The sequence below is a fragment of the Oncorhynchus clarkii genome, chromosome 13 (assembly GCF_045791955.1).
Source record: "Oncorhynchus clarkii lewisi isolate Uvic-CL-2024 chromosome 13, UVic_Ocla_1.0, whole genome shotgun sequence".
NCBI classification, from domain to species: domain Eukaryota; kingdom Metazoa; phylum Chordata; class Actinopteri; order Salmoniformes; family Salmonidae; genus Oncorhynchus; species Oncorhynchus clarkii.
In genome coordinates, this window is record NC_092159.1 from 35,423,445 (window position 1) to 35,435,966 (window position 12,522).

Sequence of the window (12,522 nt, forward strand, 5' to 3'; positions counted from 1 at the left end):
TTGGTTACAGTCCGTAGTGTTAGACAGCAACCTGAGCTTGGTCCGAGAATCAGGTTGGACCAGGCTGTTTTATAAATAGCTTCGCCACTCCCTCACCGACCTCTCCACTATCTCCCTGGGATCCAGGCTCATGTATTAATCAGGCTCTCCCATCTCTGGGTGGCTGTGATGTGAAGACAGGGAGAGACGTCTCTGCTCGCCTAGCTACACTACAGTCAAACTGCCCGCCAAATAACACAAGGACCCCCACAGGCAGTTAAAAATGCAGGAGGGGGATGAGGGGGGAATAGGGCAGGGCGATATGGCCAAAATATTATATCACGGTATTTAAAAAAAAATTGGACGGTATGATGGTATTTTTAGTTTTTGAATAGTAAACATTCTACATTTGCTTTATGAGTAGTGAGTGATCCTAGGGTGGCAACACATACATTCTAAGAGATTTTAATGAGTATTTTTCCATTCTGATTGTTTTATACTGTTCAATTCAACCAAAACAAATTTCAGTACTTTTATAATTTCTGCATTTCCTGCACTCAATTGCATTGGTGGAAAAAGTACCCAATTGTCATACTTGAGTAAAAGTAAAGATACGCTAATAGAAAATTAAGCAAAAGTGAAAAGTAAAAGTGAAAGTCACCCAGTAAAATACTACTTGAGTAAAAGTCTAAAAGTATTTGTTTTTAAATATACTTAAGTATCAAAAGTAAATGTATAAATAATTTCAAATTCCTTATATTAAGCAAACCAGATGGCAACATTTTTTTAAATTATTTACGGATATCCAGGGGCACACTCCAACACTCAGATATAATTGATAAACAAAGCATTTGGGTTTAGTGAGTCCTTCAGATCAGAGGCAGTAGATGACTAGGGATGTTCTCTTGACAAGTGCGTAAATTGGAACATTTTCCTGTCCTGCTAAGCATTCAAAATGTAACGAGTACTCTTAGGTGTCAGGGAAAATGTATGGAGTAAAAAGTACAGTATTTTTTTTAGGAATGTAGTGAAATAAAAGTAAAAGAATAGTCAAGATACAAAAAAAAAAAAAAACTTAAGTAGTACCTGAAAGTATTTTTTACTTAGGTACTTTACACCACTGCTCAATTGAGATAATTTTCACACTGCCACGTAGGGCTGCACGATATGGGCAAATAATCTAGGACTTATTTTTAACCAAATGTTGCAATTTCGATTTGACTTGCGAATTAAAGCAAAACTTTTTGAATCGTGGAAATAGAAAGACTAGTCTAATTCTATAGCTAGAATATAATAGTGGGCACTTTGAATACAGTGTTGTTTTGAAATGACAACGAATTAAAATGCCAGGGAGGAGTTATTGTGACAGTATAGGAACTAAATTATTGATAAGTGTTTCCTAGGGGACCCTATCAGCTTTGGCAACATTGCATGCTTTATCTTAGCTACTTATCTAACATGTAGCTAACATTCTTGCTTTGCATATTCCTCTTTGATTTAGAAGATACTGTTGCACAAACAACATGCCGATTTAGGTCTACACCATTACTGGTAGCTAGCTACGTTTGCTCTTACTCAGTACATGTATTAGCTAGCTAGCTATTAGCATTAGCGGCTAAAAATTAGCATCTCACAAGATTTAGGGCAACTTGCTAAGAAAATACAAACTAGCTGTTTGCTGATGTAAGAAACACAAACGAATAGTGTCAATATAGAATGCTAGGGGATTTATATTAAGAAGCAAAGTGAAAACAGCATTGATGTCATCAACATTGTTGCATGTGCTGCATTGACCATGCAGACTGAACGCAAGTGTCTCTTGGTTGAGGAACATCAAATGCGCTCCTTGAGTGACAGGGGGCGTGGCTAGGTCTGTGGAAAGTGGCACGGAGAGAAAGAGTGGAGAGAGATGACTCAAGTAGCGAAGTAAACTAACAAAATGGATGTTACACACAGCGTTTAACATTTAACAAACAAAACATTCAAATAACGGTATAGAAGGTCAAGTAAAAACCCAAATCTGTCCCTGCATCAATACCGGTATATCATAAAATAAGGTATACCGCCTAGCCCTTGGGGGGAATGGGGAGAGGGGGATCCCGATTGTGATCTGGTCAACAGTACCCTGACAGATTTTGTCAGGGTACTGTTGAACCATATTTGACCAGAGTGCAGTAAATACACAATATATACTGTACCAATAGCTCGATGTTGAAACCTAGTGTTTATTGACAGCTATTGGGTGAGGGTTCTTACTTGACAGTGCCGGTAGTGTTCCTGAGGACGGAGGCAGCAAAGGCCTGGGTCACGCCCACCAGACTGGTCCCGTCCACCTCCACAATCAGGTCATTCACCTGGATCCTGCACCGGGGGGGGGGGGGGGGGGGGAGAGTGATAGTGAACAATGGGAAAAGAGGACAAGGAGCAAGGGAAAAACACCATTTTTGGATACACTGCTTAAACACAGATTGTTCAGAACCTTTCATCTCTGTGCGCAGCTCCTCCGTCAGTGACCGTCTTGACGAAGATGCCCAGTTTCTCCAGACCCATGTCAGCCCCGGCACCCATGCCGATGATGCTGATCCCCAGACCGTCCCCATCTGTGGAGAGGAGGGGATAGGATATGGGGAAATTGTATTTAATCAAATACTACAATAACCTCCATGAATATGAGAATGGCTTACCAAGAAAAACTTTTAAAAATGTCTAATTCAAGGTAAAAAGGAGTTGGAGCACTCAACAAAAAAAGGCAGAGGTGTATTTTTGCTCACTTTAATCCATTGTACAGGATCCATTGTTGTGTCTCAATGGGGCACTAGGCTAGAAATAGGAGCTAAGTGCAATGGTCAGGTCACTCCGCGGAAGACGTCAGCTTGACGTCGAAACGTCAGTCACCTGTTCGCATCCTGTACAATGGATTAAAGTGAGAGAAAAAATAAATCAATCTGCTCTTTTTTTGTTTTAGTGCTCCAACTCGTTTTTTTACCTTGAATTCGTCCTTTTGGAAGTTTTTCTTGGTAAGCCATTCTCATGATTTGTGTCATTGTTGTTGAGCACCCCTCCTTTCCTTTGTTTGCTGAAGCGAGAAGGCCCACCTGAACTCTAACCTCATAAATGTTACCGTCCAGATGTAAGGAAATAAATGGAATAAAATGGGGGACCTTGACTTAAAGATAGAGTAGCTAGCTAAAACTACTACGCCATTATCCATATTAGAACCCAATTAGCCACTGCTAATTTAGTGTAATATAAATCCAATAAGGAGATAACGGGTGACTCTGAATTCATTAGCGACCACTTAGCACTTAGTGACCACTAAGGTGTTTCATCGTCATGTAAATATGTGGCTAGCAGATTTGTGAGAAAAAAAGTAAAAGGTTACTCAAAGACTTCAACTAGCTAGTTGAAGCAATTTAATGGGAACTACAGACTTCACTGAAAATGTTTAGCAACTTGTTGTAACTTTAATAGTTACAGTTAAATGTTTACAGTTAATTCTCTCTCTAGTCATCTTTCTGTTGTATTGGTTTATGCTATTGAACTCCAAAGCGACAGTCGTGTGGAGCGTAGTGGCGCAGCGGTCTAAGGCACTGCATCTGCCTGGTTAAATGTTTTTTTTTAATTATTATTATTATTTTTATCTCGGTGCAAGAGGCGTCACTACAGTCTCTGGTTTGATTCCAGGCTGTATCACATCCGGGCGTGATTGGGAGTCCAATTGGGCAGCGCAAATTAGCCAAGTGTCGTCCGAGTTTGGCCGGGGTAGGCAGTCATTATAAATAAGAATTTGGTCTTAACTGACTTGCCTAGTCAGGAGGCTGAAGAAATGTGGCTTGTCACCCAAAACCATCACAAACTTTTACAGATGCACAATTGAGAGCATCCTGTCGGGCTGTATCACCGACTGGTACGGCAACCTCGGCAACTTTGCCCCCGGCCCACAACTGCAGGGCTCTCCAGAGGGTGGTGCAGTCTGCACAACGCATTACCCGGGGGCAAACTACCTGCCCTCCAGGACACCTACAGCACCCGATGTCACAGGACATCATCAAGGACAACAACCAACCGAGCCACTGCCTGTTCACCCCGCTACCATCCAGAAGGCGAGGTCAGTACAGGTGCATCAAAGCTGGGACTGAAAAACAGCTTTTATCTCAAGTTTCTTGGCAATTTCTCACATGGAATAGCCTTAATTTCTCAGAACAAGAATAGACTGAAGAGTTTCAGAAGAAAGGTCTTTGTTTCTGGCCATTTTGAAGCCTGCAATCGAACCCACAAATGCAGATGCTCCAGATACTCAACTAGTCTAAAGAAGGCCAGTTGTATTGCTTCTATAAATCAGCACAACAGTTGTTCAGCTTTGCTAACATAACTGCGAAAGGGATTTCTAATTATCAATTAGCCTTTTAACATGATTAGCTAACACAACGTGCCATTGGAACACAGGAGTGATGGTTGCTGATAAATCGGCCTCTGTACGCCTATGTAGATATGCCATTTACATTTTTATAAGAATTGTTATATTTAAAAAAAAATCCAGCTACAATAGTCATTTACAACATTAACAATGACTACTGTATTTCTGATCATTTCTAAGTGACCCCAAACTATGAATGGAAGTGTATATTCTATACCATCTATTGCATCTTAGCCTATGCCGCTCTGTCATTGATCATGGATATAAAAAAGAAACGTCCCTTTTTCAGGACACTGTCTTTCAAAGATAATTCGTAAAAATCCAAATAACTTCACAGATCTTCATTGTAAAGGGTTTAAACACAGTTTCCCATGACTGTTCAATGAACCACAAACTATTAATGAACATGCACCTGTGGAACGATCGTTAAGACACTAACAGCTTACAGACGGCAGGCAATTAAGGTCACAGTTATGAAAACTTAGGACACTAAAGAGGCCTTTTTACTGACTCTGAAAAATACCAAAAGAAAGATGCCCAGGGTCCCTGCTCATCTGCGTGAACGTGCCTTAGGCATGCTGCAAGGAGGAATGAGGACTGCAGATGTGGCCAGGGCAATGAATTGCAATGTCCATACTGTGAGACGCCTAAGGCCGCTACAGGGAGACATGACGGACAGCTGATCGTCCTCGCAGTGGCAGACCACGTGTAACAGCACTTGCAGAGGATTAGTACATCCGAACATCACACCTGTGGGACAGTACAGGATGGCAACAACAACTTCCTGAGTTACACCAGGAACGCACAATCCCTCCATCAGTGCTCAGGCTGTCCGCAATAGGCTGAGAGAGGCTGGACTGAGGGCGTGTAGGCCTGTTGTAAGGCAGGTCCTCACCAAACATCACCGGCAACAACGTGACGTTGTTGCCGGTGATGGGCACAAACCCATTTGTGCCCATCACCGCTGGACTGTGCCCAAACCCATAGTCGCTGGACCAGACAGGACTGTCAAAAAATGCTCTTCACTGATGAGTCGCGGTTTTGTCTCACTAGAGGTAATGGTCGGATTCGCGTTTATCGTCGGAGGAAATAGAGTTACACCAAGGCCTGTACCCTGGAGCGGGATCGATTTGGAGGTGGCGGGTCCGTCATGGTCTGGGGCAGTGTGTCACAGCATCATCAGACTGAGCTCGTTGTCATTGCAGGCAATCTCAACGCTGTGCGTTACAGGGAAGACATCATCCTCCCTCATGTGGTACCCTTCCTGCCAGCTCATCCTGACATGACCCACCAGAAAGACAATGCCACCAGCCATTCTGCTCATTCAGTGTGTGATTTCCTGCAAGACAGGAATGTCAGTGTTCTGCCATGGCCAGCGAAGAGCCCGGATCTCAATCCCATTGAGCACGTCTAGGATCTGCTTGATCGGAGGGTGAGGGCTAGGGCCATTCCCTCCAGAAATGTCCGGGAACTTGCAGGTGTCTTGGTGGAAGAGGGGGGTAACATCTCACAGCAAGAACTGGCAAATCTGGTGCAGTCCATGTAGAGGAGATGCATGGAGATGCACTGCAGTACTTAATGCAGCTGGTGGCCACACCAGATACTGACTGTCACTTTTGATTTTGACACACACCCCCCCCCCTTTGTTCAGAGACACATTATTCAATTTCTGCTAGTCACATGTCTGTGGAACTTGTTCAGTTTATATCTCAGTTGTTGAATCTTGTTATGTTCATACAAATATTTACACATGTTAAGTTTGCTGAAAATAAACGCAGTTGACAGTGAGAGGACGCTTCTTTTTTTGCTGAGTTTATTTATATATTCTTATTCCATTCCATTAGGCGTTTGTTGTGGAATTGTTAAATAGTGCAGCAATATCTAAGTAATATCTGAACTAGAAGCACAAACATTTCTTTACAAATGCAATAACATCAGCTAACCATGTGTATGTGACCAATAACATTTTATATGATTTTGATAAAGGTTGCATTTAAAAAATATATTTAAATACATTTTATGTTTTCTTTTTTCTTACCTTTATTTAACTAGGCAAGTCAGCTTAGAACAAATTCTTATTTTCAATGACGGCCTAGGTACAGTGGGTTAACTGCCTGTTCAGGGGCAGAACGACAGATTTGTACCTTGTCAGCTTGGGGATTTGAACTTGCAACCTTTCGGTTACTAGTCCAACGCTCTAACCACTAGGCTACCCTGTCGCCCCTATGGTTGGCCCCAGCAGGAATCAAACCCACAGCCCTTGGTGTCGCACGCGCCAGGCTCTATCGACTGAGCCATGCAGGACTAACAATGTTCTGTAATGCTCTAGAAGATTCCACCAGGTTTTTACCTTTCTCTAATTCCACAGGGAAGAGGTCCAGTCTCTCCACCCTTTTCTCCAGCTCGTACTCAGCCGACGCCGCCATGGGGTCCACGTCATCATTACGCCGGTCGTAGTCCTCGTTGGAGTACGTGGTGAACACCTGCCAAGAGAAGACAAAAGGTCATAGGTCAGTTTGACACTCACCAACACACAAGGTTTACACCACAACAGGTTTCCCATAGAGAAGACATTTCCACTAGGAGAGTCATTCCCAAACTGTGGGGAGCGCACCAGGTGTGAACAGTTTGTGTTATGAACAGTGCTCTTGCCCAGAAAAATAGACGTGGCATGTGTGTGCGCAGAGTAGGCGCAGGATGTTCCCCAATGCTGAAAAGGCACCCCCCCCCCCCGAGTGGAAAAAGTTTGGGAACCCCTGCTCTAGAAAATGATTTAAGGTCAGTTTAGCATTTTCACCACTAATGGTTAAGGATAAGACTACGGGAAGAGTAAGCTGATCCTAAAAATCTCTGCTAACAGACATACAGACCTCTACCCAGAGCTAAAAGGAGAGCCAGGCGGCCAAGGCGCAAACAGGGTGGAAGGAGACGTCTCCAATAACCAGACAGACAGGGGTGGTGTTATATACGGCCCGCTGATACAAACACACACCCTCATGGCTTCTCACTGAGCTAATGGCTTCTCATCCAACATAATAAAGTCTATCTAGTTTAATGTGTGTGAGTGCGCTAGAGAGAGGAGAGAGCGTGTGTGTGCACATGTGCATTCGTGTGTGCATTTAAGGCCTCTCTCCTCCCTCTGCAGCCAGCCAAATTCACTCTGGCAGCGAGGACATACTTCTGGGTGGTGTTGGTGTGCCCTGCTGCTCTGGCAACTTGTGGGTATGGAGTGCAGTGGTGAGGGTGCTCCAGTGAGCGGTTAGGTGGGGTGTATTTTAGAGCTACTCAGGTGATTTATATTTAACAGGGCGATGTATTTTTCATAACCTCCCGTCCTGCATTAGATAGGTGTCCGGGCAGGTCTGGAGAGGTAATGGCGTTTTTTGGGGGGGACGTTCTGCTTTCAGAGGGATGAGGTTTCATATTTGAAATGGGGTCGTGCACGTGCGCGCACGCAAACACACACACACACACACACACACACACATACACACACACACGGAGTTTCACATGTATTATTCATATCATAAATTGGGAGGAATCTTTAATTTAATTTGATCTGATTCAGGGTTGCCATGACGACATTATTCATATGCATTAATTTCCATAGTAAAAACCCGCCACCAACAAATGAACAACAACAACAGTAATCCACAAGCGCGTATAAATAAGGTAGATACTCTCTTGCTGAGGTTAAAAGGATAAACACAACCCTCAACCTTTAGGATTTTGTACTGCTAGAATTCTAACCCCAAACCCCCTAGAGGCCTAGTCCAAAATTTGATGAAAGACATTTTCAACACCTTGTGCTCATTGGAGCAGAGTAAAGAAGGTAGATGGGGCACAGATGTGAGAAATCGTTCAAAGTAGGCAACAAGGAGGGAGAATTGAATAAGCCGTGTGGTATTTTATGGGGAAATTCAGATTGACTGTGCGAGAGGCAGAAAGAGGAAAGAGAATAAGGATATGGAATTCAGCATTGGTTCAAGTCCTCGAATCTCCTCTTCAAGTTTCAGTTTTCCATAAGAGTGATATGAACACTGTCTGCTTCAATAAGCTCTTACTAAAAGAAGCCGAGACCGGACACTAGTACAGTGAAAGTACAGTGAAATGTACAGTGAAATGTACAGTGAAATACTTAACTTAATAACTACCCAACAATGCAGGATTCAACATCAAAAGAGGACAACTATTTTTTTTTTTAAACAAGATGACAAATACTACACCTAAATAACATGTAGGAGTGTGATGCGTCTTCTTGTCAAGCGAAAGACGTCGCTTTATCAGCCGCTCTATTCAGGGCTGCGAGTAGTTGTGCCACGCCCCACTGCTCCAAAAAGGCAGAAGATTCATATTTACTACTGAGAAAGAGAGATCACTACCCCTAGTAAAATACCAACACTTGTTAGCTTTCTTTTACACCAGAGACGGACTACTTATCACAAAGCCACACTGAACTAAGCCCAACCGTAAAATCAACATGTATTTAACTGATGGGGGGGCTTCTTTTACATAGAATTTGCATAACACCCCCCAAATGGAAAATAAGCCTACAAACTATGCCTCTGATTTTACAGCTCAGCTGGTGAAAACCCAGCACTGCCACCCAGATGTTTAAAATACAGAAACATTTCATCCTAAAGACAGCTCTGGATAAGTTACAGCACAGGGAGCATAAGAAAAGTAACAGACATTTTATAGCACATAAACCGGAGGTGTGTTAACACATAATATCATATTATTGGCTCTATGTAGCAGCCAGCGAAGATGCTGTTTTTACCCTCCACCTATTAGATAACTACAACCAGACTGATTCAGAGGGGTCGGGTTAGATGCAGAAGACACATTTTCGGTGGAATGCATTCAGTTGTGCGAATGACTAGGTATCCCCTTTCTCTTTTAGAACGTACTCATACCGCTTGACTTATTCCACATTTTGTTGTGTTACAGCCTGAATTCAAAATGGATTCCATGTAGATTTTTTTTTACTTACAATACCCCATAATGACATAGTGAAAACATGTTTTTAGAAATGTTTGCTAATTTATTGAAAAATAAATACAGAAATAACTAATTTACATAAGTATTCACACCAGAGTCAATGTTTGAATCACCTTTGGCAGCGATTACAGCTGTGAGTATTTCCGGGTAAGTCTAAGAGGTTTGCACACCTGGATTGTACAATATATATTTTTTTAATTGTTCAAGCTCTGTCAAGTTGGTTGTTGATCATTGCTAGACAGCCATTTTCAAGTCTTGCCATAGATTTTCACGCCGATTAAGTTAAAACTGTAACTAGGCCACCGAGAAACATGTCGTCTTGGTAAGTAACTCCTGTGTATATTTGGCCTTGTGTTTTAGGTTATTGTTCTGTTGAAAGATGAACTTGTTTCCCAGTGTCTGTTGGAAAGCAGACTGAACCAGGTTTTCCTCTAAGATTTTCCCTGTGCTTAGCTCTATTCCATGTATTTTTTATCCTAAAAAAAAATGACCACCTAGTCCTTACTGAGTACAAGAATACTTATGATGCAGCCACCACCACCATGCTTGAGAATATGAAGAGTGGCACTCCAGTGATGTGTTGGATTTGCCTCAATCATAACGCTTTGTCTTCAAGACATAAAGTTCATTTCTTTGCCACATTTTTTTGCAGTTTTATTTTAGTGCACGTTTTGGAATATTTGTATTCTGTACAAGTTTCCTTTTCACTCTTAACATTTAGGTTAGTATTGCGGAGTAACTACAATGTTGTTGTTCCATCCTCTGTCTTCTCCTGTCACAGCCATCCAACTCTGTAACTGTTTTAGAGTCGCCATTGGCCTCATTCTTCCTCTCCAGCAACGGAGTTAGGAAAGACGCCTAATATTATCTTTGTAGTGAATGAGTGTAATCGATACACCACCCAAAATGTAATTAATAACTTCACCATGCTCAAAAGGATATTCAATGTCTTTTTTTTTTTGTGTTAAAAAAAACAACATCTACCTAGAAGGTGCCCTTCGTTGTGAGGCGTTGGAAAACTCTTCTCTTGTCTTTGTGGTTGAATCTGTGTTCGAAATTCACTGCTCGACTGGGGGACCTTACAGATGATTGTATGTGTGAGGTATAGAGACGAGGTATTCATTCTAAAAAAAATGTAAACGCTATTATTGCAGAGTCCATGCAACTTATGTGAGTTAAGCACATTTTTACTCCTGAACGTACAGTTTTTAAGCTTGCCATATCAAAGAATGGGAATACTTAAAGCGAGAGAGAGATGGAATGATTGGGTCTGTGAGAGAAAATAGAAATAAAAACAACCATTCAAATCCTTAAAATATCCATTAGGCCCTTTATTTCACAACCTTGTTTTTGACCCCTTCCTCCTCCACACATATCCCATCACTCTCTCTGCCTAGGAGCATCAATATTTTATCAAATGCATTGTAATCTCAACTCTCTGCTTTTCAAGAATCTCTCGCCTGCGCTCTCTCAACAGTTTCCCCACTCCGTGTGAATACCATCGCCGTGGTCACATGGTGCCCGTCGCCATAGCAACCCGCAGCTTAGCAAATGTTAGTTTGACACCAGTTTCTCTCTCGTATCTCTCTTTGTCTCTCTCTCTCTCCCCAGGCTGCAGTCAGAGGGCAGTTTCTCTCTCTTCAGTCTCAGCGTCTCTCTCTGTCTAGACTTCGGGGAATTAATTTTACACATATGCACATACACACAAACACTCACACGCCTTTTAAAACGTGCACGGCACACATTGAAAAAAACCTGTGTGCTTTCAGTGTCTCCACTGTCATGGCGTATTGCTCAGCTAAATAGTGAACATCTAATTTAACTATTTGACATCTGAAAACATAAATCTACAATACCTTTGACAATAAGGTCGAAAATCAGCGGAAGCTTCCACAGCGGGAAAAACATAGGATACCGCCCTCCTTCACTCGATATGAACAAGCTGACCAGCTCAATGATCTCTATACTAATCTCTCCATCTTCCTATAGAGAGTCAATTATACATTTGCTGTACTAAAACTATGGGCAAAAGCTAAGTAATGGCTTTCAGAGCTGTAATGGACCTTATGATTGTAACACGAGAATGAGGACAGACAAGAGAGAGTGGTCTTTACTGTAGCTCAGTTAGTAGAGCATAACGTTTGCAACGCCAGTATAGTGGGTTTGATTCTCAGGACCACTCGTAGGTAAAATGTAGGCACGCATTAATGGCATATATTACTGAACAAAAATCTAAAAACGCAACATGTAAAGTGTTGGTTTCATGAGCTGAAATAAAAGATCCCAGACATTTTACATATGCACAAAATGCTTATTTCTCTGTTAGTGAGCATTTCTCCTTTGCCAAGATAATCCATCCACCTGACAGGTGTGGCATCAAGAAGCTGATTAAACAGCATGATCATTACACAGGTGCACTTGGTGCTGGGGACAAATAAAGGCCACTAAAATGTGCAGTTTAGTCACACAACACAATGCCACAGGGGGGGGGCGTGCAATTGACATGCTGACTGCAGGAATGTGCACCAGAGCTGTTGCCAGATAATATAATGTTAATTTCTCTACCATAAGCCAATGTCATTTTAGAGAATTTGGCAGTGTGTCCAACCGGCCTCACAACCTCGCCAGCCCAGGACTTCCACTTCTGGCTTCTTCACCTGTGGGATCATCGGAAACCAGCCAACCGGACTGCCGATTAAACGCAGTAGTATTTCTGTCTGTAATAAAGCCCTTTTGTGGGGGAAAAACTTGTTCTGATTGGCTGGGCCTGGCTCCCAAATGGGTGGGCCCTATGCCCTCCCAGGCCCACCCATGTGAAATCCATAGATTAGGGCACAATTAATTTATTTCAATTGACTGATTTCCTTATATGAACTCCAAGTCAGTAAAATCCTTGAAATTGTTGCATGTTGTGTTTATATTTTTTGTTCAGTATATTATGGATACAAGCCTTAGCAATGGTATATTGGCCATATACCACAAACCCTTGAGGTGCCTTATTGCTATTATAAAATGGTTAGTGGTTACCAGCATAAATACAACATGAGAATGAGGACAGACAGAGAGAGAGACGATTCCAGATGACCTCAGAGATCCAGATATGACCAGTGGAAAATGAACACAGC

At 42.2% G+C, this 12,522-nt stretch overlaps 1 protein-coding gene across 1 annotated transcript in view; it reads right to left on the bottom strand.

The window, feature by feature from the left end:
- The window catches only part of LOC139364583 (protein phosphatase 1, regulatory subunit 9Ba), a 64,331-nt gene that overhangs the window by 16,437 nt on the left and 35,372 nt on the right, over window positions 1-12,522 (bottom strand). The window contains exons 3-5 of the mRNA XM_071101447.1: window positions 6,747-6,879; window positions 2,459-2,579; window positions 2,236-2,340 (exon numbers count right to left, since the gene is read on the bottom strand). Of these exons, the coding sequence (XP_070957548.1) occupies window positions 2,236-2,340; window positions 2,459-2,579; window positions 6,747-6,879 (359 nt within the window). The remainder of the gene's footprint in view (window positions 1-2,235; window positions 2,341-2,458; window positions 2,580-6,746; window positions 6,880-12,522) is intronic.